Source organism: Emys orbicularis, chromosome 5 (assembly GCF_028017835.1).
Source record: "Emys orbicularis isolate rEmyOrb1 chromosome 5, rEmyOrb1.hap1, whole genome shotgun sequence".
Classification (NCBI taxonomy): domain Eukaryota; kingdom Metazoa; phylum Chordata; order Testudines; family Emydidae; genus Emys; species Emys orbicularis.
In genome coordinates, this window is record NC_088687.1 from 145,562,795 (window position 1) to 145,586,944 (window position 24,150).

Sequence of the window (24,150 nt, forward strand, 5' to 3'; positions counted from 1 at the left end):
CCATGCCCGCCCTGGCACCCAGCCACCCGCAGAGCGAGGAGAAGCCGGGGGGAGAGGTGCAGAGCCCTGAGCGGGGGGCGCTGCCCTGGACACGGCTCCATGCACTGCGGGAAGGACCAGGGTCTGACCCAGGGCCCCTGCTCCATCCCACCCACTGGTGCCCCCATGGCGGTTGCTGGATAAGCGCCCCCGGACCAGCCGCTGGGTGCAGGCTGTGGGGTCCCACCTGGCCGTGATGCCTCTGCCCCTGGGCCGTCTCGCCTGCCTGTAAGTTCCCCGCACCAGGGGCCGGCAGGGCGGGGCAGTGGCTGGTGGGGACGAGACTAACGCTGCCTCTCTCCTCTCCTGCCAGGTACCTGCTGCTCCTGCTCCTGCCCGTGCAGGTAAGTGCTGCGTCCGGCTGGGCACAGCTCTGCCAGGCCAGGGGAGAGGGGCCAGGCATCCCCATGGCCCCAGCCCCAGGCACTCTCACCTCACTTCTGCACCAGCGTCCGGGCGGCTCTCAAAGCAGAGTGGAGCTGCAGCAGTTTCCTGGCTGAGTCGGTCCCCGCAGAGCCATGTGCCCAGCCTGGGAGCTCGTCCCACAGCATCAGGGCTGCCCGGCAAAGGGGACTGGGGGGGGGGCAGTTCCTATCCCCAGCTCTGAGAGGAGAATGTGGGCTCTGGTGGATCAGAGTGGGGGTGAGGAGCCAGGACTCCTGGGTTCTGTCCCCAGCTCTGCAGGGGAGAAGCAAGCAAACGAGGTGTTTTCAAATGGCTCCATGTAAATGTACATCTAGGATCCAGGGGCAGATTTACAGGCGGGGGGCTCTGTCCTGGGCAGCAGGGAATGACAAAGAGGTGGGGTCGTGGTGGATGATCAGCTGAACATGAACTCCCAGCATGTGAGCCTGGGATGCAAACAGGAGACTCTGGAGAGGTGATTTCCCCTCTGGCTCTGGCTCTGGCGATCCTGTGCCCAGGTCTGGTGCCCACCGTTCAGGGAGGATGGTGATAACTCGGGGAGGGTCAGAGAAGAGCCCCGGGACGGATCAAAGGGCTAGAAACCTGCTCTGAGTGAGAGACCCAGGGCGCTCGGTCTGTCTGGTTTAACACGGAGCAGGTTCAGGGGCACCGCGATCCCAGCCTGCAGGAACTGGGGGGCAGATCTCTGACTGGGCCCAGGAAGGTCGACCACGGACCAGTTGGCTGGACGCTGAAGCGAGAGTCAGCCCGGAACCAAGGGACCTACCAGTGGGGGTTGGGACCCCTTGGACTGTTTCCCAGGCACGTCTACACTTAAACCAGCTCTGCGGCTGTGCTCCAGGGCAGACCGGGGGGGCTCCCAGGGCTGCGGTAATTCCCTCCCCGCTCCGCGAGTGGCAGCAGCTGGGCCGAGGGAGGATCCCGCCGCCCGCCTGGGGTGGGCACCACTGGGCTCTAAGGGGCCGGGGGCGGCTCTGTCACTGCTGCCTGCTTTCCTGGCAGGTCCATCTGGGCCATGCCGGGGGCCCGACTGCAGGATCCCAAGGGTCCCGTCTGGCCTTGGAGCCTCTGACTCTAGCGGGGGGAGGCTGGGTTCCATTAGTGGCTCTGCCCCTGGCTCCTCCGGGGCGTGGGGCTGCCCCCCTCCTTCTCTGTCCCCCGGGGGCTCCCTGGCTGTGTCCTGGCTGGGCAGTGGGGAGCGAGGCTGGGGCTGCCCCGAGGCGCTGGGGGTGGGGTGGGACTCGTCCGTCTGGTGAGTGCGCTGGCGAGCCCTGCCACGCAAAGTGCCGTTGGGTGCCGCTGGCCTGGAGCCGTCGCCGTGGCCAAGGGACTGGAGCTGGGGCAGGAGACAAGGGGGGGACCTCGGAGTGAGAGAGGCAGGGCCAGCAGCTCCCCCCACCCCCGCGGTCCCATGGCCAGGAGCCTCCCCAGCCCCCCTCTGGGCCCCCTGCAGCTGGAACGTGTGGGGCCCTGACCCCACTCTTGGCAGCACAGCCGGGCGCCCCCCCTGCTGCCCGGGGGAGCCTGGCCCTTCAGGGTGGGGGTGCCTTCTGCCTCCTGTCCCAGCCCCACTGGGGCTCGTCCCAGGGGGCGGGGCCTATCAGGATGTAACATTATGAGTGGTTTTACCGGGCCTGTCAGAGGCAGTCCATGTGCTGGTGCGTGAGGGGCGGGGTGAGGCCAGGGTGAGCAGCCCGTGGGGCTGGCAGTGGGGCAGGGGCTGGCACATGGGGACAGTCAATTAAACGGAGAAGCAGCAAATCTCCAAGTAGCACAAGGCAGCTCTTTCCACAGGAGTGGCCAGTGGAACTGCCTGCCACCGTGTGCTCCGGAGCAGCTGGTCCTGGGCACTGTTTGAGCCAGGAGCCCAGGATAACCCAGCCTGCCCTGCTCATGCTCTGTGCCCGCTGGGCTTAGCCACGGGCCCCTCACTGGGCCCCCGAGTCACAGCGCGGTTCAGGGAGCTGCGGGGACGTAACTAGGCCAGCTGAGGGGGAGGCAGCAAACTCCCACCATGAACGAGGCTGCTGCTGGCCCCTCCTGGGGCGTCTCTGCTATGCTGCCGGCCGAGCCCAGCTCGCCTGCGCCGCCTGCCCCGTGGGCGGGACCTGGGCGGGCTGGGCCCCAGCTCTGAGCCCCTGGGAGCCCCCACCCCAGCTCCGCTCCTCATTAGAGAGCAGGTGTGCTGGGGCCCTGCCTGCTCCCCATGGCTCGTGCAGACACGGCGGGAACTGTGCCCTGGGGTGGGGGCTCAGGCAGGGAGCAGCCCCCATCAGTGCCCTGCCAGTGCTGGGCAGGTGCCCGCCCCTTGCCGTCGCCCTGGTGGGAGCCTGGTTAGATGAGCTGGGAGGTGCCTGTGATGGGCCCTGCTGCCACCCCCTGCCCCCTGCCCTGCTCCTGAGACACTGGGCGGGTGAGGATGGGCGCCTGGAGCTGCCATGCCGGGGGTGGTGGTGAGGGGGCTCCCGGGGCGGGCAGACTCTGTGCCAGGGCAGCCTGCAGGGGTGTGTGGGTGTCCCTGGGCTGGGATTCCCTGGGAACGTGCTACTGCCATGCCCCCGAGTGACTTTGTTCCAGCTCTGTGGCTGGCCGGACACTCTCCCGTTGTGCTGCAGGGACTTGTGCTCCCAGCCCTGGGGCCCCGGGGCGCCTGCCCTGGGTGCTCCCCTGGCCCGGCCGGGCAGGGTCCAGCCATTGGAGCAGGTCAGAGGGGACGTCTGGGAAGGGGCGAGGAAAACGAAGGTTGCAGATCTGAGCAGACTGGCACAAGTTGCGGAGAGGGGCTGGTCGAGGGGGGTGGGACGCTGGGCCCAGCCCGATGGGTTCCCCAAGCCATGGCCTAATCAGCTCTGGGGATGGGAGGAGGCTCTGCCTGAACCCAGAACTCAAACCTGACCGGAGGGTAACAACCTGCAGAAGCTGCACACGAGTGGAGCTGCTCCCTTAGCTCGTGTGGTAGCGAGCTATGTGCGAGCTGACAGTGCACGCAGGACGGGGCCTTTGTCACTGTCATTCTGCCCCACGGATGGGGGCCCGGTTCTCCTGCCATCCCCCCGGGCGGAGCAGTTGGCTGTGAGCCATGCACACACCCCTGCTGCGAGGGGGCCGAGCTCTGGCCTTGGGAGGGTTTCACTGCTGCAGCCAGCAGCCCACGGGGTGAGGCCAAGCCGTGGCTGGACCTTGCCTGGCTGGGGCAGACATTGGATCTCCTGGGGATTGTGCGTGAGCAAGGACCCGGGATTTGATGCAGCCTCCCAAGGCACCATGGCCACACGGTTGGTAGCACGAGCTGGCGCGTGTGTCTCCCGGCTGCTGTCCGCCTGTCCCCACCCCCTCTGCTGTCTCGGGCTGGGCGTGGCACTGAGCCGGACCTCCCAGGAGCATCCATGCAGCCCTGGTGGGGGGAGGGTCCTGGCTGGCAGCGCAGCTCCCGGGCAGCCTCATGGGCACAAGGACAAGAGCCTTAGTGCCAACATCTAACAAGCTCCCTGAGCCAAAGACAATTAACCCCGTTACAAAAGAGCCGGGAACAAGGTGCCAACCAGAAAGTGGCTGGCAGGCTGCCCGGGAACCAGCGACGCCCGAGAGGCCCAGCCTTCGGGCCAGCACGGCTGCTGGCAGAGATGCCCCGAGAGCTGCTGGCCGTGCCAGACACCCCCCGGCACTGACTGCGAGACCCCCCTGGGCCAGGTGGGGGATCCACCTCGGCACCACGACAGGGCCTGGAGCGGAAGACTGGAGGCTGCCCGGCAGTTTGGGACCTGGCCTAGGACACAGGACACCTGGGTCAAGCATCCTGCTCCGCCACCGAGCCCCCTGTGCCCTTGGGTGCGTCATGCAGTCTCTCTGGGCCCTTCTGATCGAACATCTGCCCCACTGCCCAGGGGAGCGCATGGGAAGGCTCTGGCACTGAGCTCATGGGCACAGCCTAAGAGCTGTGATTGGAAGGCCCCAGGGTTTGGGGGACAGCAGATTCGGCTCTCGCCCCCTGGGGGTGGCCGGTCCTGGGGCGGGCAAGGCGTGGGCTGCAGCAGTGCGGGGCTGTCATTGCTGGCGCATGACAAGAACGTTAAGGCTGCAAAGTCGAGCCCCCAGAGGCTGGGAAAGGCCAGAATTGAGCACAAATGAGGCATCAGCTGTTCTCAGTTCTGGGCCCCAGAGAAGCCACTGCGGGAAAGTCCTGCTCAGTCCCTGCAGCCCTGGGCTGGAGCATGCCCGGTGCAGATGGATGACTTTTCAGAGACTTATAACTTGGCTATGTCTGGCAGATTTTCACAAGGACAGCAAAAGGCACATACAATCATAGAATCTCAGGGTTGGAAGGGACCTCAGGAGGTATCTAGTCCAACCCCCTGCTCAAAGCAGGACCAACCCCAACTAAATCATCCCAGCCAGGGCTTTGTCAAGCCTGACCTTGAAAACCTCTAAGGAAGGAGATTCCACCACCTCCCTAGATAACCCATTCCAGTGCTTCACCACCCTCCTAGTGAAAAAGTTTTTCCTAATATCCAACTTAAACCTCCCACACTGCAACTTGAGACCACTGCTCCTTGTTCTGTCATCTGCCACCATCGGAACATCTGAGATCCATCCTCTTTGGAACCCCCTTCAGGTTTTTCCACATCCTTCTTGTAGTGTGGGGCCCAAAACTGGACACAGTACTCCAGATGAGGCCTCACCAATGTCGAATAAAGGGGAACGATCACGTCCCTCGATTTGCTGGCAATGCCCCTACTTATACAGCCCAAAATGCCGTTAGCCTTCTTGGCAACAAGGGCACACTGTCAACTCATATCCAGCTTCTCGTCCACTGTGACCCCTAGGTTCTTTTCTGCAGAACTACTGCCTAGCCCTTCAGTCCCTAATCTGTAGCTGTGCATGGGATTCTTCCGTCCTAGGTGCAGGACTCTGCACTTGTCCTTGTTGAACCTCATCAGGTTTCTTTTGGCCCAATCCTCTAATTTGACTAGGTCCCTCTGTATCCGATCCCTACCCTCCAGCATATCTACCACTCCTCCCAGTTTAGTGTCATCTGCAAACTTGCTGAGGGTGCAGTCCACGCCATCCTCCAGATCATTAATGAAGATATTGAACAAAACCGGCCCCAGGACAGACCCTTGGGGCACTCTGCTTGAAACCGGCTGCCAATTAGACATGGAGCCATTGATCACTACCCGTTGAGCCCGACGATCTAGCCAGCTTTCTATCCACCTTATAGTCCATTCATCCAGCCCATACTTCTTTAACTTGCCGGCAAGAATACTGTGGGAGACTGTATCAAAAGCTTTGCTAAAGTCAAGGAATAACACATCCACCGCTTTCCCCATATCCACAGCGACAGTTATCTCCTCATAGAAGGCAGTTAGGTTAGTCAGGCATGACTTGCCCTTGGTGAATCCATGTTGACTGTTCCTGATCACTTTCCTCTCCTCTAAGTGCTTCAAAATGGATTCCTTGAGGACCTGCTCCATGATTTTGCCGGGGATTGAGGTGAGGCTGATCAGTCTGTAGTTCCCCGGGTTCTCTTTCTTCCCTTTTTTAAAGATGGGCACTACATTAGCCTTTTTCCAGTCATCCGGGACCTCCCCCAATTGCCATGAATTTTCAAAGATAATGGCCAATGGCTCCGCAATCACATCCGCCAACTCCCTCAGCACCCTTGGATGCATTAGATCTGGACCCATGGACTTGTGCTCGTCCAGCTTTTCTAAATAGTCCCGAACCACTTCTTTCACCACAGAGGGCTGGTCACCTTCTCCCCATGCTGTGCTGCCCAGTGCAGCAGTCTGGGAGCTGACCTTGTCTGTGAAGACAGAGTCAAAAAAAGCATCGAGTACATTAGGTTTTTCCACATCCTCTGTCACTAGGTTGCCTCCCCCATTCAGTAAGGGGCCCACACTTTCCCTGACCACCTTCTTGTTGCTAACATACCTGTAGAAACCCTTCTTGTTACCCTTCACATCCCTTGCTAGCTGCAACTCCAATTGTGATTACCCTTCCTGATTACACCCCTGCATGCTCAAGCAATATTTTTATACTCCTCCCTGGTCATTTGTCCAATCGTCCACTTCTTGTAAGCTTCCTTTTTGTGTTTAAGATCAGCAAGGATTTCACTGTTAAGCCAAGCTGGTCACCTGCCATATTTGCTATTCTTTCTCCACAACGGGATGGTTTGTTCCTGCAACCTCAATGAGGCTTCCTCAAAATATATCCCTGACCACAGGGCAACTTGCTGCCAAATGTCAGGTCCCTGTTCCTGAGCCTGGCGGCAGAGTGGTTGTGAGCCAGCCTAGCCCCTCCTCCCCCAGGCTGAATGGCATGTGATTGGCGTGCGACCCGGTGACGTTTCACAGTAACAGGTGGGTTTCTGGTGGAGACGCTCCGGTCCCGCTTTCAGGCTTCTGTCTGCAAATGTGGCACCTTTGTGAAAATGGAAGCCAAGATTTTCCGCGATCTCCTGCCTGAGCAGCTGGGGCTAAAGCGAAGCACCAAATAGCCGCAGGTTTGCGACACACCAGCGAGAGCTGAGGACAGAGCCACCTATTTTCCCAAACATGACGCCCAGCTCAGCTGATGTGGCTTGAGGCAGGCACCTGGCCGGGGGAATTTCGGCCTGAATGGGTTAAATTTGGCCACTGAGAACGGGGTGTTGCCGCGGGAAGCGTCAGGCAGCTGTTCCTCTGGAGTCACTGCCAGTCTCCCGGCTGTAACCCTGGGGCCGGCAGAGACAGACCCCGGCACTTGGCGAGGGGCCGCAGGGCCGCCTTGACCATGCCAGGTGAACAGGGGACCTCCCGGCTGGGGTGCTGCACCGCCAGAGCCAGAGCAGAATGGGCAGGGATGGACGGGGCCCTGTTCGGGCAGGGGCCTGGGGAGAGAGACTGTCGGGGGGGAGGCGACAGAGACCTGGGGGGGGCTGGGTAGGTCCCTGGCTGGGAGGGCCCTCCCGTGGGCCGTGGCTCCCTGGGCACACAGGCTATGGGCCTGGCCAGCATCTGCCCTTGGTCTCCTCGTGCTGCGAGGGGCTCGGCATGCTCCAGCCCTCCTCCAGAAGGGCCTGACCCCCAGAGCCGCAGTGGGGAGCCAGGCCTGCCTTTCCCTGCAGGAGTCTCACCAGACAGCGGCCGACTTCCGCCTCTACGTGGAGAACCACACACGGCCCCTGGACGAGGTGAGCCACCGGCATGTCCGCGTCTACCAGCTGTACAGCCGCAGCAGCAGCGGGCACCTGCAGGTCCTCGGCAAGCAGGTCCGTGCCAACGGCGAGGACGGCAACAAATACGGTGCGGGCCTGGGGGGATCTCGGGGGGAGGGGGCTGCAGCCACGTGTCCCGCCCCCAGAGCTCCCCTGGAGCAGGGGAGCCCGGCTCTGCCCTACATTGGAGGCTGCTCAGGAGGGGCCCATTGGCCAGCGCCTCCCAGTTCTACAGCCCCCATCGCCCCGCCCAGGGGTGCCAGCGAACCCGCCCGGGCCCGGCCTGCTCCCCTCTGGAGCTGGCGATCCCCCCGCCCCGACAGGCAGCGAGAACTGGGGCTCTCGGGTCAGGCGGCAGATTCCAGCCGTGCCCTCCTGCTCGGGGCCGCGCCCGTCTGCACCACCGACGGCAGCTGCTGGAGAGCGGCGGGCGGCTGCGCCCACCAACTGCCTAGTAAACACCTGATAACACGGCTCCTTATCCTGCCAACCAGCCGGCCCCACTGGCTTCCCAGGCCGTCCTGGCAGGGGCCCAGGAATGCCGAGTATCCCAGCCACGCAGCCCACATGCCAGCAGGGAGCTGCATGACCCTCCGGCCTGGGACACACTGCGCACACCCCACAGCAGCCCGAGCCCCCAGGAACTGCCCCAGGGCTCAGCAGGAGCCTGGCACCTGGAGACCTGCTCTGCTGGAGCAAGCACAGAGAAACGGGGCCCTGTGAGCCAGCAGCCAGCTCCCCACAGCTCTACTGGTGCCCCTCACTCCTGACCCGCAGCCCCTGCCAGCCCAGCCCTGCCCTGCCCCCGCCAGCTCTGCCGGTGCCCCTCACTCCTGACCCGCAGCCCCTGCCAGCCCAGCCCTGCCCTGCCCCCCCCAGCTCTGCCGGTGCCCCTCACTCCCGACCCGCAGCCCCTGCCAGCCCAGCCCTGCCCTGCCCCCCCCAGCTCTGCCGGTGCCCCTCACTCCTGACCCGCAGCCCCTGCCAGCCCAGCCCAGCCCTGCCCCCCCCCAGCTCTGCCGGTGCCCCTCACTCCTGACCCGCAGCCCCTGCCAGCCCAGCCCTGCCCCCCGCCAGCTCTGCCGGTGCCCCTCACTCCTGACCCGCAGCCCCTGCCAGCCCAGCCCTGCCCTGCCCGCCCCCCAGCTCTGCCGGTGCCCCTCACTCCCGACCCGCAGCCCCTGCCAGCCCAGCCCTGCCCCCCCCAGCTCTGCCGGTGCCCCTCACTCCCGATCCGCAGCCCCTGCCAGCCCAGCCCTGCCCCCCCCAGCTCTGCCGGTGCCCCTCACTCCCGATCCGCAGCCCCTGCCAGCCCAGCCCTGCCCTGCCCCCCCCCCCCCAGCTCTGCCGGTGCCCCTCACTCCCGACCCGCAGCCCCTGCCAGCCCAGCCCTGCCCTGCCCCCCCCCCAGCTCTGCCGGTGCCCCTCACTCCTGATCCGCAGCCCCTGCCAGCCCAGCCCTGCCCCCCCCAGCTCGGCCGGTGCCCCTCACTCCCGACCCGCAGCCCCTGCCAGCCCAACCCTGCCCTGCCCCCCCCCCAGCTCGGCCGGTGCCCCTCACTCCCGACCCGCAGCCCCTCCACAATCCTAGCCCCAGTTTTGCCTGGATTTGTGCCAGGGTAGGAAGCTCCAGGCTCATTCATCTCTGCTCCCCCCGCCCGCCATGTCCCCTCCCTGTCACAGCCGCTCCTAACTCCTGCGCCTGGCTCCTTGCAGCGCTGCTGGCCGTGGAGAGCGACACCTTTGGGAGCCACGTTCGCATCAAGGGCAAGGAGACGGGCTACTACGTCTGCATGGACAGGAGAGGGAAGGTGCTGGGCAAGGTATGGGGCTGCCCTGTGCAAGGCGTGCCCGCTCTGGGGGGCACAATGCCCCTGTTCCTCCAGGGCTCCCCAGCACCCCCAGGCTGCCCCGGTCCCTTCCTGCTCCTCCCAGACAGCCCAGCAGTGGGGGCCAGGCCTGCACCCCTGAGCCACCTGGGGACACCCCCAGCCCCTGCCCAGGTGAGGGGGCAGCCAGCGAGTGCCCCGGCCCCTCCCCAGAGCCAGCAGGGTGGCTGGGCCAGGGCCAAGGGGCACCCAGGCTCACTGGGGGGCTGGGCCCGGCCTGGCAGCCTCCCCGGGGGGGTCACAATGACCAAGCCGCCCCCCAGGCCTAGGCTGGGCCCTGCGCTGTGGCCGGGGCTTCATGCGGCCTGACAGTGACATCTGCTGGCGTCCCCCCGCCTGTGCCCCCCCAGCCTCCCCACTCACCCCCAGCACCCCCACCTGCCTGCCTGCGTCCCCCACCTGCCTGCATCCCCCATCGCCTCCCCCCTCACCCACAGCACCCCCGCCTGCGCTCCCTGCCCCCTCCCCATATCCCACATCCCCCCATCCCACCTGCATCTCACACCCCTGCCCTTCTGCATCCTCATGGCCCCCCACGCCTGCCAATGCCCCCCACCCGCCTGTCTCAGTCTCTCTCTTTCCCCCAGCTGGACGGGCGGAGCCGGGGCTGTGTCTTCGTGGAAGAAGTCCTGGAGAACAACTTCACGGCCTTCATGTCGGCCGGGCACCGGGGCTGGTTCCTGGGCTTCACCCACAAGGGGCGGGCACAGAGGGGGCCGCGCACCCACCGGACCCAGCGCGAAGGGCACTTCATGAAGAGGCCCCCCAAGGGCACAGGGGGCGAGGGGCAGAGCCCATTCCGCTTCACCGCCCTCACCCCGCGGACTAAGCGGGCCCTGGGGCCCTAGAGCCAGGGGCCCGTGCCCAGCTGGTGCCCCCAGGCCATGCCCAGCTCAGCACGGCGAGGAGACGGGCTCCCAGCATGCAACGCTCCCCCCGCCAGGCTGGCTTCAGACCCGCAGGGGCAGAACTCCCAGCATGCAGTTCTGCTGCTCCGGCCACGCCAAGGAGGGGTGGGCTACCAGCCATGGGGGCGGGACACAGGCTCTGCCCCACATGCCAGCTGGCTTGCAGCAGTGCATGCTGGGATGTCGGTCCCATGGGCTGGACACGGGAGAAGGAAAGGTTGTGGTCCCACAGCGCAGGGCATGGGCTGGGCTGGGCGCTGCTGCCCCACAGCCTGTGACAGGCGGGTCACCCCACACGCCGCACAGGGGGCCGGGTGCTGCCCCACAGCCCGTGACAGGCGGGTGACCCCACACGCCGCACAGGGGGCCGGACGCTGCCCCACAGCCCGTGACAGGCGGGTCACCCCACACGCCACACAGGGGGCTGGGTGCTGCCCCACAGCCCGTGACAGGCGGGTCACACCACACAGGGGCTGCCCCACAGAAGGGCTGGTTTCGTCCTGCCAGAGGGGCAGGCACAGGGCACCAGGCTGCTGTTAATTATTGTTACTAGGACTAGTTGATGGGTTAATTTAATTAAATATTGCCGTGCTTAGCGTGGGTGTTGGGCCTGGGCGTCTGCTTCTCTCCCCTTGCGTCTGCTGCACCTGGGGAGGGGCTGGGCCGGCCTGGGAGGCCAGCTGGGCATGGCCCATGACTTCAGAGCTCACCAGGCCAGCCCGGGGCGGGGGGGGGAGGATGGAAGGGGTGCGGGAGGGGTGGGAACGGGGGAGGTTTGCCTGTTGGGGGGAGGGGAGGGGGTAAGTATTGCTGTGTGGGGAGGGGAGAGGCCGGAGAAGGGGGTGGGAACGGGGGAGTTTGCCTGTTGGGGGAGGAGAGGAGGTAAGTATTGCTGTGTGGGGAGGGGTGGGAACGGGGGAGTTTGCCTGTTGGGGGAGGAGAGGAGGTAAGTATTGCTGTGTGGGGAGGGGTGGGAACGGGGGAGTTTGCCTGTTGGGGGAGGAGAGGGGGTAAGTATTGCTGTGTGGGGAGGGGTGGGAAAGGGGGAGGTTTGCCTGTTGGGGGGAGGGGAGGGGGTAAGTATTGCTGTGTGGGGAGGGGTGGGAACGGGGGAGTTTGCCTGTTGGGGGGAGGGGAGGGGGTAAGTATTTTGCTGTGTGGGGAGGGGTGGGAACGGGGGAGTTTGCCTGTTGGGGGGAGGGGAGGGGGTAAGTATTGCTGTGTGGGGAGGGGAGAGGCCGGTGGAGGGGGTGGGGGCAGGGGAGTTATGGGTGGAGTGCAGCAGGGAGGGGAATGGGGGTTGGGGGACGGCAGGTATTGTGGGCCCAGGTGGGGTGGGGAGGGGCATCCCCTGCTCTCTGGACACACCCAGCGGTGGCCCCTGCTTGTTGGTCCTCTCCCCACAGGGGGGAGGTCCCACTGGACAAGCTGTGGGGGGAGGGGGGAGCAGCCCCTGGCCTGGGCCTGTGGGGCCAGCAGCAGGGACCAGCGCAAGTCCCCAGAGCGGCCCAGCGGGGCCGTGGGCAGCCTGGTCCCTGGAGCGGCCCTCGCCAGGGCCTGTGCCAGGGCAGCAGCCGCTGTCCGCCCTGCCCATCTGGGGCCGAGGGGGGGGCAGGCGCCCAGGCCGTCAAGTGCCAGGGGCTCCTTGGCATGAGCCGTGGCGCCCTCCTCGGGAGTGGGCCTGGCACCAGGCCGGGGCCTCCAGCGCTCGCTCAGCACTAATTGATCCTAACAAGCTGCAATGTTCCCCGGCTGCCTGCGGCGCGGACACACGGCTGCTGTCCTGGGAGCTGCTCGGCTGGCCTGGGGGTCGCAGGCCAGCTCCCCCCCCTGCACACCCAGTACTCCCGGCCGTGCCCTTCTGCTGTGAGCCCGCACGGACCCAGCCCTGTAACACGGGCAGGGCTCTGCCTGGATCTGCACGCAGCCTGGGCACGGGGAGCTGCCCAGCCGTGAACCTCACGTCAACAGTGGTGACTTCCACTGCTGCCAAGCACATGGGGCGGGAGCGGGGCAGCCCCGGTGTGGGAATTGCGTGTGCTGTTTTTAAGAGGCCTGTGTGTGCCTCAGTTTCCACGGTGAGCAGCAGCCTCAGCGGGGTGGGCGGGGGCAGGCTGTGTGCTGCCGGGGCAGGCAGGCGTGAGCAGCTCCCGGCTGCCTGGATCAGTGGAGCTGAGAGACCAGTGGCTGATCCAACCACTGGGCCTTTGACACCAGCCACTGAGCACTGCGGGCCCCACACCAGCTCGGGGCAAAGGCCGGGGGCTGCGGAGGGCTCTGGTGCACACCTGAACTGGGACAAAGCGAGCGCTGAGGGATGGGGCTGGGGACTCTGGGCTGACCAGGGCGGACCAGGTTGTGACCTTCGTCCCTCTGGGCTAACCAAGGCCTGGCTAGGCTGGGTCCAGTCGCCCAATAAACCCACCTGTGCCCATGCTGGGCGAGGGGCATTCACCCTGCAGAGCGGGCCAGGCTCCCCCGGGGTCTGGCTCCATGGGACTCATGGGGTGGGGCAGGGGGCTGTAGGCCCAGGGGGCAGGTCTAAGGTGTCATGGAGTGTGGGGGGACACAAGGCCCTGCACCCCCGGCTTCCTGCGATTCACCGGGACTCTCAGCCAGCCAGTTAAACAGAAGGTTTATTTAGACGACAGGAACACAGTCCCAGACAGGTCTTGCAGGTACAGACAACAGGACCCCCTCAGTTAGGTCCATCTTGGGGGGCCAGGGGGGCCAGGAGGTCTGTCTGGCCTCCCCTCCATATCCCCAGCCAGCTCCAAACTGAAACTCTCCAGCCCCTCCTCTGGCCTTTGTCTCTTTCCTGGGCCAGGAGGTCACCTGATCTCTTTGTTCTCCAACACCTTCAGTTGTAGGGTTACCATATTTAAACATTAAAAAAAGAGGACACACCACGGGGCCCTGGCCCCGCCCCTTCCCCGCCCTGCCCCAACTCCGCCCCTTCCCCAAAGTCCCCTCCCCAACTCCGCCCCCTCCCCTGAGTGCCCCGCATTCCCCCTCCTCCCTCCCAGCCACGCGAAACAGCTGCCCGAGCGCTACCGGCTTCACGGTTTGCCGGGCAGCCTCCAGACCCTGCGCAGCCGGAGCCCGGGAGGGGAAGCGCCTGGCCGGGGGCGCAGGGTCTGGAGGTCTGGGGGCTGCCCGGCAAACCGCAAAGCCGGTAGCGCTCGGGCAGCTCGGCTCGTCAGCTGCACAGAGCTGAGGTGTCTGGGGGGAGCAGCAGCTGCCGCCGCCGCGGGGGAATCCGCCTGCAGCTCGCAGCCCGCCGGAGCCGCTCTAAGGTAAGCAGGGGACTGGGGCAGGGATGCCGGCAAAACAAAGCTGGGAGTATTTTCCCGGACATGTTCGGCTTTTTGGCAATTTCCCCCGAGGGGGATTTGAGGACCAAAAAGCCAGACATGTCCGGGAAAATCCGGACGTATGGTAACCCTATTCAGTTGGCACCTTGCAGGAGAGTGGCCCAGGCCACCAGTTGCCAGGAGACAGGGTGTCGGCCATTCTCTGTGCAGACACCATCACACTTGCCCTCTCGGGCTCTGCCACAATCACACCCCCTTATCCCACCACCTAGAGACTTCAGAAATGCATAGGGGAAACTGAGGCACCCACACAGTTTTTAGAGAAAACATTAAGAACAGTCCCACTTCATCACATAAGGGACTTCCCCGAAGCTGGGGGCACACCCTTTGTCTGCTGTGAGTGACACCTTGTGGGCAGGGCTTGGTGGGCTCAGCGTGTGGGCGGGGCTAGGCTTGTGGGCAGGGCTTGGGCACAGCATATGGGCGGGGCTCGACTTCTGGGCGGGGTTCAGTTTGTGGGTGGGGCTTGGCTTGTGGGTGGGGCTTGGTTTCCAAGCCCAACCCTGGTGTCCCAGGCTCGCTGGAGGGCTCTGCAGGGCAAGGCGGAGGCAGCGTGTGCTGGGACGAAGCTGGGAGAGGCTGGGCTGCCAGCGGCTGACCCGGTGCAGACGCTCCAGGCCCCAGGTCACTCCACAGACCCAGTTCTCCTCTTTACTGATGTGAGCAGGGTCTGAATGAACCTCCCCCGGCTGGTTTAACCTGTTCCTCCCACTGGTCAAAGACAGAGCTAAATAGGCTCTATTAGGAGCCTCTTTGTTATTGTAAGAGCTTAAATTGAGCTGAAATGACTTGTGGCGGGACCCTGTTTCTGCCCAGCCTGCTGAGAGCTCACAATCCCTACGGGACTGACCAGCAGAGGTCACAGCAGAGAGGCCGCGGAAGCGGTGAGCAGGCAGCTAGGCACGGGGGCTGGTGGGGCGAGACGGCCAGAGCAAGTATTTAAATACTCAAAAATAACAGGAGTACTTGTGGCACCTTAGAGACTAACAAATTTATTAGAGCATAAGCTTTCGTGGGCTACAACCCACTTCTTCGGATGCATATAGAGTGAAACATATATTGAGGAGATATATATACACACATACAGAGAGCATGAACATGAACAGTATTTAAATACTGCACAGGATCTTTTCAGGGGGAATAAGGGAAACGCCACATTTATTAGTAATATGTGTATCAATCAACACTGTATCATATGCATATGATCTATATTACACTCATGCACTCACTCACACACTCACTCACACACACAAACATACTCCATCTTGTTGTTGTTACCAATTAGTTGCTCCCCTTAACTGCACTGGCCAGGTGAGTTAGATGGGGGAGGGGTGGAGCCGGCTTCTGCCGATCCGGATCAATGCTCCCATGTTGACAAGACAAGTCCCGGGATCCTCTGCAAGACACCTCACTTTTATAGCAGCTTCCCTCTCACGCAAATCTATACCAGATTCAAAATATGTGTCTGTGTCCATTGGTCCTTTGTGCTGCTTCCTTCTGGGAGTTGTCCCAATGCTGCAAAGAGGGTGTTTCCAAAAGAAGGTGCTGGCTTCTAACCCCCGAGGCCGTCAGTATGTCTGCTTGTCTTTATGACAGGTTTCAGAGGGGCTCATTCACCTGCACATCTACCAATGTGATATATGCCATCATGTGCCAGCAATGCCCCTCTGCCATGTACATTGGCCAAACCGGACAGTCTCTACGCAAAAGAATTAATGGACACAAATCTCACATCAGGAATCATAACACTCAAAAACCAGTGGGAGAACACTTTAACCTGTCTGGCCATTCTATGACGGACCTGCGGGTGGCTATCTTACAACAGAAAAACTTCAAAAACAGACGCCAACGAGAGTCAGAGTATCAGAGGGGTAGCCGAGTTAGTCTGAATCTGTAAAAAGCAACAGAGGGTCCTGTGGCACCTTTAAGACTAACAGAAGTATTGGGAGCATAAGCTTTCGTGGGTAAGAACCTCACTTCTTCAGATGCAAGTAATGGAAATTTCCAGAGGCAGGTATAAATCAGTATGGAGATAACGAGGTTAGTTCAATCAGGGAGGGTGAGGTGCTCTGCTAGCAGTTGAGGTGTGAACTCCAAAGAGTTCACACCAGACTCCAAAGAGAAACTGCTGAGCTCCAGTTCATTTGCAAATTTGACACCATCAGATCAGGATTAAACAAAGACTGTGAATGGCTATCCAACTACAGAAGCAGTTTCTCCTCCCTTGGTGTTCACACCTCAACTGCTAGCAGAGCACCTCACCCTCCCTGATTGAACTAACCTCGTTATCTCCATACTGATTTATACCTGCCTCTGGAAATTTCCATTACTTGCATCTGAAGAAGTGAGGTTCTTACCCACGAAAGCTTATGCTCCCAATACTTCTGTTAGTCTTAAAGGTGCCACAGGACCCTCTGTTGCTAGATACAATCAGTTTAGGATTGAATAAGGACTGGGAATGGCTGAGCCATTACAAACATTGAATCTATCTCCCCTTGTAAGTATTCTCACTTCTTATCAAACTGTCTGTACTGGGCTATCTTGATTATCACTTCAAAAGGTTTTTTTTGTTCACTTACTTAATTGGCCTCTCAGAATTGGTAAGACAACTCCCACCTGTTCATGCTCTCTGTATGTGTATATATGTCTCCTCAATATATGTTCCATTCTATATGCATCCGAAGAAGTGGGTTGTAGCCCACGAAAGCTTATGCTCTAATAAATTTGTTAGTCTCTAAGGTGTCACAAGTACTCCTGTTCCTTTTGCTTGTCTTTAGTGAGCCCACTTGACATGTTTTATTGTCCTTGGGTCTGGCTCCCAGCCCCTCTCCAAAGGCTGAGGCTGTCTGGAGGTGCTGCCTTCCATGCCTTGCTCATTCACACCTCGTTCATTCAACAGGGCAATTGATTAAGGGGGCGGGGAGAGATCTTGTTCTACTCCAAGCAAAAAGACATTTTTCTTCTCTCTTATTCTATCCTTAGCGGCTATAACGTTATACCAAGGGCCATGCAAAGTTCCTACATGAGGCTTTGATACCAAGTCTCATGAAAACCGAGGTCCCACGTGGGTGACCCACTACAAGGTTATATGAAGAGGGGCAATGTAAAGTCATATGAAAATTATCAGAGATTTATCTACACCTGGAGCCTTCTTCCCTGGGTGGGCGGCGACCTCTGAGCCCGGGTTGGACCTCGGCGCTGGACCGCTGCAGGAGGGGGCTGCATCTGCTGCCGAAAAGCGACGCTGTCTGGTAGGGGCCCAGCATTAGACGTGATTCGCACCCTGAAGCTCACTAACCCTGGGGTCGGTGGGAAGGGCTGCCTAGAGGCCCTCGAGCACCTTTGGGAGCGTAGGGGGCTCTGGGGACAGCTACTATAAGGTCCTTAATTCCCGACAGTGAAGGGGCGAGAAGGTTTCCGCCTATACACAGGAGCTGGAGAGGCTGCTTCAGAGAGCAGGTTTCAGAGGGGCAGCCGTGTTAGTCTGTATCAGCAAAAAGAACAGGAGTACTTGTGGCACCTGAGTATTGGGGCATAAGCTTTCGTGGGCTAAACCCAGTGACTGCTGAGCAGATGGACCAGACCGGACTGGCTCAGATTGTAAGAGGAACTCAATATCAGAGCCCGATTCTACTTCATGTCCGGCAAAGAGAGCGACAGGAACATCCCCCGAGTTACTCCCACCTGATAAAAGAGGAGGAAGATAGGCAGGCTCTGTCTTCACAAACAGGGTCAGCTCCCAGACTGCTGCACTGGGCAGCACAGTATGGGGAGAAGGTGACCAGCCCTCTGTGGAGAAAGAAGTGGTTCGGGACTATTTAGAAAAACTGGACGAGCACAAGTCCATGGGGCCGGATGCGCTGCATCCGAGGGTGCTAAAGGAGTTGGTGGATGTGATTGCAGAGCCATTGGCCATTATCTTTGAAAACTCATGGCGATCGGGGGAGGTTTCGGATGACTGGGAAAAGGCTAATGTAGTGCCCATCTTTAAAAAAGGAAAGAAGAAGGATCCGGGGAACTACAGGCCAGTCAGCCTCACCTTAATTCCTGGAAAAATCATGGAGCAGGTCCTCAAGGAATCAATTCTGAAGCACTTAGAGGAGAGGAAAGTGATCAGAAACAATCAGCATGGATTCACCAAGAGCAAGTCAAGCCTGACTAACCTAATTGCCTTCTGTGAGGAGATAACTGACTCTGTGGATGAGGGGAAAGCAGTGGATGTGATATTCCTTGACTTTAGCAAAGCTTTTGATACAGTCTCCCACAGTATTCTTGCCAGCAAGTTAAAGAAGTATGGGCTGGAGGAATGGACTATAAGGTGGATAGAAAGCTGGCTAGATTGTCGGGCTCAACGGGTAGTGATCAATGGCTCCATGTCTAGTTGGCAGCCGGTTTCAAGCGGAGTGCCCCAAGGGTCGGTCCTGGGGCCGGTTTTGTTCAATATCTTCATTAATGATCTGGAGGATGGCGTGGACTGCACCCTCAGCAAGTTTGCAGATGACACTAAACTGGGAGGAGTGGTAGATATGCTGGAGGGTAGGGATCGGATACAGAGGGACCTAGACAAATTAGAGGATTGGGCCAAAAGAAACCTGATGAGGTTCAACAAGGACAAGTGCAGAGTCCTGCACTTAGGACAGAAGAATCCCATGCAGTGCTACAGACTAGGGACCGAGTGGCTAGGCAGCAGTTCTGCAGAAAAGGACCTAGGGGTTACAGTGGACGAGAAGCTGGATATGAGTCAACAGTGTGCCCTTGTTGCCAAGAAGGCTAACGGCATTCTGGGCTGTATAAGTAGGGGCATTGCCAGCAGATCGAGGGACGTGATCATTCCCCTCTATTCGACATTGGCGAGGCCTCATCTGGAGTACTGTGTCCAGTTTTGGGCCCCACACTACAAGAAGGATGTGAAAAAATTGGAAAGAGTCCAGGGGTGGGCAACAAAAATGATTAGGGGTCTGGAGCACATGACTTATGAGGAGAGGCTGAGGGAACTGGGATTGTTTAGTCTATAGAAGAGAAGAATGAGTGGGGATTTGATAGCTGCTTTCAACTACCTGAAGGGGGGTTCCAAAGAGGATGGATCTAGACTGTTCTCAGTGGTACCAGATGACAGAACAAGGAGTAATGGTCTCAAGTTGCAGTGGGGGAGGTCTAGGTTGGATATTACGAAAAACTTTTTCACTAGGAGGGTGGTGAAGCACTGGAATGGGTTACCTAGGGAGGTGGTGGAATCTCCTTCCTTAGAGGTTTTTAAGGTCAGGCTTGACAAAGCCCTGGCTGGGATGATTTAGTTGGGAATTGGTCCTGCTTTGAGCAAGGGGTTGGACTAGATACCTCCTGAGGTCCCTTCGGTGACGTTATTGATATAAGCTGGGACCATATAGAACATGGTTGCAACCAAAGTCCTGTAGTGGCACCAAATCTTGTATAAAGGGGGTCAAATGAGGTGTCTAAGACAAGGTTATGATTGGCTGGTTATGATTATGCTGTCTATATGTATGTATCAATTTTGTAGTTGAAGTTGTGAATATTGGCTCTATACTGTCTGTATTTCAAACTTATGCTATGCTTCTGGGAGACATCCCAGACAAGTTGGTGTCAGCTCTGCCTAGCCTGCTAGATGGCCCATTAAGGACCATCAGCTATACAATTGACCCATGGAGAGAAGGCAAATATGCCTTGCAACTCAGCAAAGCATGCAGGGACTGGCCCGTGTGACTCCAGACTCCATTTTGCTGTAATTTTCCACAGTAAGAACGAAGAGATGTTCTTACACCTGGAAAAGACTATAAAAAGGCTAATGCCTCATCTCCATCTGGTCTTCAATCCTGCTTCTTACCTCTGGAGGAACTTTGCTACAAACTGAAGCTCTGAACAAAGGACTGATGACCCATCCCAGCGGGGGATGTATTCCAGAGACTTGATTTTGAACCTGCAGTTTATTCTATCACTGCTACAAGCCTGAACCAAGAACTTTGCCATTACTGTATGTAATTGATTCCATTTAACCAATTCTAACTCTCATCTCTATCTTTTTCCTTTTATGAATAAACCTTTAGATTTTAGATTCTAAAGGATTGGCAACAGCGTGATTTGTGGGTAAGAGCTGATTTGTATATTGACCTGGGTCTGGGGCTTGGTCCTCTGGGATCAGGAGAACCTTTTTTCTTTTACTGGGGTATTGGTTTTCATAACCATTTGTCCCCATAACGAGTGGCTCTGGTGGTGATACTGGGAAACTGGAGTGTCTAAGGAAATTGCTTGTGAGACTTGCGGTTAGCCAGTGGGGTGAGACCAAAGTCCTCTTAGTCTGGCTGGTTTGGTTTGCCTTAGAGGTGGAAAAACCCCAGCCTGGGGCTGTAACTGCCCTGTTTTAAGCAATTGGTCCTGAGTTGGCGCTCTCAGTTGGGTCCCGCCAGAACCGCATCGTCACACCTTCCAACCCTGATATTCTGTGATTCTATGATTCAGGCTGCCAGTGAGGTTTGGGAAGCCCAGTCGTCTGAGCCAGCCAGCACAGCACCCTGCGCACAGCCAGGGCGTGATGGTGAGCGCCAGAGAGGAACTTGCCCAACAAGTGCAGGCCCTGACAGAACGGCTGAGCTGCAAAGCACCATTGACCGCCAGGCCTCTGGCTGTGGCGACGGACAATTCAGCATTTAGAGCCGCCGTCCCACCCGGGCGAAGGGGGAACGGACAGTTCTTCTGCTACCGATGTGCTCAGGGTGGACACCGTGCTGCCAAGTGCTGTAATGAAGAAAATCCCTCCTCAGTGTGTGGAAAGCTGAGGACCAGTTGGGAGGGGTCGAGGAACTGCCGAAGAGTTGGGGGCTGGGGGTCCCCCAGGCCCGCAGGACTTGAAGGCTCCCCTAGGAGAGACTGTCCAGCTGGGATCCCCGCAGGACTGATAGGGCCTCGAGCAGAGGTCACGGTGAGGATTGAAGGGGCGGAGTGTAAAGCCGGGCTTGACACTGGATCTCAAGTGACTATTATATTTCAGTCATTCTGCCAACGGATGCTCAGGCACCTGGCTATACAGCCACGGACTGGCCTTGGTCTGTGTGGCCTCAGCATGGATGAACCCCTACCAAGGGTATGTCATAGTGCACCTGGAATTCCCAGAGGAGGTTGCTGGGGTAAGGGAAGAGGTGGACCCAGCTGCCTTAATATGCCCCGACCCTAAAGGGACCTCTGATGTGTCTGTGCTGATAGGGGCCAACTCCAGTCTCTTCAAGGTGCTTGCGGATTACTGCAGACGACGGGCTGGGGACCAGTACCTGAATACCCTGATGATCCAGACGCTTTGTGCTGAAGCCTATAGGAAGATAGAGAGCGCTAAAACGGAGACATCTGAGCTACCGATTGGGGCACTGAAGTACGTGGGCACAACCCCCTTAGTAGTGCCTGCAAGGATGGAGCAGGAAGCAGGGCCGGTGCAACCCATTAGGAGACCTAGGCGGTCGCCTAGGGCACTAGCATTTGGGGGGCGGCATTTCGGGTCCTTCAGCGGCGACCGGATCTTCGGCCGCCCCAGTCATCAGCAGCATTTAGGGGGAGGGAGCTGGGGCAGGGGGCCGCGGGGAGGGCCACCTGCAGCAAGTAAGGGGGGGGAGGGTGGCACGCAGGGGAACTCCCCGCCCCAGCTCACCTCTGCTCCGCCTCCTCCCCTGAGCACGCCGCCCCGCTCTGCTTCTCTCCCTCCCAGGCTTGTGGCGCCAAACAGCTGATTGGCGCCGCAAGCTTCGGAGGTGGGAGAGGTGGAGTGGCGACGGCTGCTCGGGGAGGGGGTGGAGCAGAGGTGAGCTGGGGCGGGGAGCTGCTGCACGGCTCCCCGGGCCGGGAGGAGCTGCCGCGGGGGCGCCTCAGGGCAGAGGGGGGGTGTGGGGAGCTGCCGAGGGGGTGGTGCCGCAGGGGGGGCGCCTCAGGGTGGAGGGGGGGTGTGGGGAGCTGCCGCGGGGGGGCAGAGAGCTGCCACAGGGCTCGGGGAGGGGAGGGGAGGGGCACAAGGTGGAAGTTTCGCCTAGGGCGCGAAACATCCTTGCACCTGCCCTGCCAAGAAGTGCTTGTCATGAGTACCCGGCTGAAAGGCAGTAAAGGGGCATTAGCAATGGTAGAGCAGACGGTTGAAGGAGGGCTCCCGGAAGGAGTGCTGGTCCCCAGTGGAGTCATAACCCTACCTGCTGAAGCCCAGGGAAAGGTGACTATACTGATTGCTAATGAAACAAGTCGAGATGTTGTTGTGAAGCAAGGACAAAAGATAGCAGACCTCTTCGAGCCTGAATCAATTGTAAAACCCCAGTGTGAGACTCCAGGTCCGACAATAGACCCAGCAAAGTTTGACTTTGGAGACTCGCCGTTGTCCGAGGAGTGGAAAGATCGCCTGAGGAGGAAACTTTGTGAAAGATCCAAGGTGTTCTCATTGCATGAGTGGGATGTGGGATGTGCAAAAGGAACAGAGCACAACATCAGACGACAAGACTCCCGACCCTTCAGGGAGAGTGTGACACCCCGGGACCCCAATATTCACCACTGTCATGTAACTGGGACATGTTTTGTACAAAGCCTGCCTTGTGAGGTATCATTCTAAAAGTCTTGGTCTTCTAGACATTAATATCTCATTGGATTGTCTGTGCTATCGTCGTGTGTGAAGTTTGGCTTTGTGTGTGTCACTGGAACATGTTGTGAGGCTGAAAACACCCACAAGCCGCCTTTCAGATACAACAGTAAAAAGGCCAAACAATGTTAATGGCTTATGGAGGAAATGCACAAGCACAAGGATCACCCCAGGACCTGTGTACAATAGAAACCTCCCTGAGACAACACTGCACAATGGGAACTGTCTGGCCCAGATCACAGCAAGTGGGGAGAAGCTATAAAAGGGGACAATGACGGCATGTCCCTCTCCTGACAACAACACGCCTGGAAACACCTGAGGAACAAGGACTGAACTGGGGGAAGTGCTGGTCCCAGGCTAAGGGATTGCTAGCCTGGGTATGAAAACCTGGGAAAGCCAAGGCAGCTTGTGCCTTAAGGATCTGCCAGCCTCTCACTCAGGGTGGGAATTTGCTAATTCATATCCCAGCTCTCCGTGTGCTAAGCTCAGTTTGTGGTTTTGTTTATGTACTAAGGGAATCTGCTTTGTTTGCTGTCACTTATAATCACTTAAAAGCTATCTTTTGTAGTTAATAAACTTGTTTTTGTTTTGTCTAAAACCCCATGGGGGGTCCGACCCTTCCAAGCACTAGAAAGGGGGGCGTGGGGCGGGACTGGGGGTCTGGGCTCAGGGGCCAGGCCGGGATGCTCCATTAGGCAGCGCCAGTCCCTGAGCCCCTGGGCCTGGCATGGGCCACTGGGCCGAGCCTTTCTTCCCGCCCAGTTCTTCCCTGGGCCCTCAGGGGGGAAGGCAGCCGGTGCAGCAGCCGGGGGGCGTCTCAGCCCCCAGTACTCTCCTCTCCCTCCTCCCAGCAGCCCCCAGGGTGGGCTGGCTGGTGCGGCTGCCCCAGAGCTGGGGGGGAGGCCCTGGCCCCGGTTCGGGGGCTCAGTCCAGGCACAGGGCCTGTGTGTCATGGAGCCCCAGGATTGGTGCCACTGCCGGCTTCTAAACAGTCCCTTGGGGGAACCCTTCAGTGGGGCAGCCCCCAAGGGCCCCACGCACCCCCTGGAGCCGGCCCTGCAGCCTCCAGCCTCCTGCGTCACCCGTGCTCTGCCGGTGAGCCCCACAGAGCCAGGCCCGGGGGGCCCAGGCAGGGTTGGCAGCTCTTAGCATAGCCCAGAGATGCAAAAGGGGGGCTGGGGGAATGGGGGAGGGGCCATCGTCCCATTGCTTCCCCATCTCCCCTGCTCCCTGATGGTGCCAGGGCAGGGAGCCCCCCACGGGCCCCATTCCCACATGGATCCGCCCACTGCTCCCCTTAGCCCTGGGACAGCCTGGCCCCGCAGCTGGCTTTGGGGTCCATCGCAGCCCGGCCTGGCCCCCCACTCCTGAGCCCCGCCCAGGCCGTGGCGGCTGTGGTGACCCCCAGTGAGGCAGGTGAGATCGGGGGGGGGGGGGGGTGCTGGACCCTGCCCTGGTGAGAGCCCCCCACCCAGTGCCATGGTGCTGCCCTGCCCCTCCCCCAGCCCAGCCCCCAAGGCCCCTGCAGGCAGCAGCAGAATGTATGGGGAGTCTGGGGGGGGTCCCAGCATTCTCCCCCAGGTACCCGCGTGTCAGGGGCTTGCTCGTCAGTCACTGGGGGCAGGGTGAGCGTCAGGAGGGGGGTCTGTCCCTGCACAAAGCAATCGTGCCAGACCCCCGCAGGCCGGTGAGAGGCCCGGGC

General features: G+C 60.0%; 1 protein-coding gene across 1 annotated transcript; it reads left to right on the plus strand.

The window, feature by feature from the left end:
- The first annotated feature begins 235 nt into the window (after positions 1 to 235).
- Positions 236 to 10,397, plus strand: LOC135879160 (fibroblast growth factor 18-like). Its single transcript, XM_065405031.1, has 5 exons — positions 236 to 267; positions 353 to 383; positions 7,571 to 7,748; positions 9,377 to 9,483; positions 10,137 to 10,397. Exons 1-5 carry the CDS (start codon positions 236 to 238, stop codon positions 10,395 to 10,397), a joined length of 609 nt encoding a protein of 202 aa, XP_065261103.1.
- Positions 10,398 to 24,150: the final 13,753 nt, after the last annotated feature.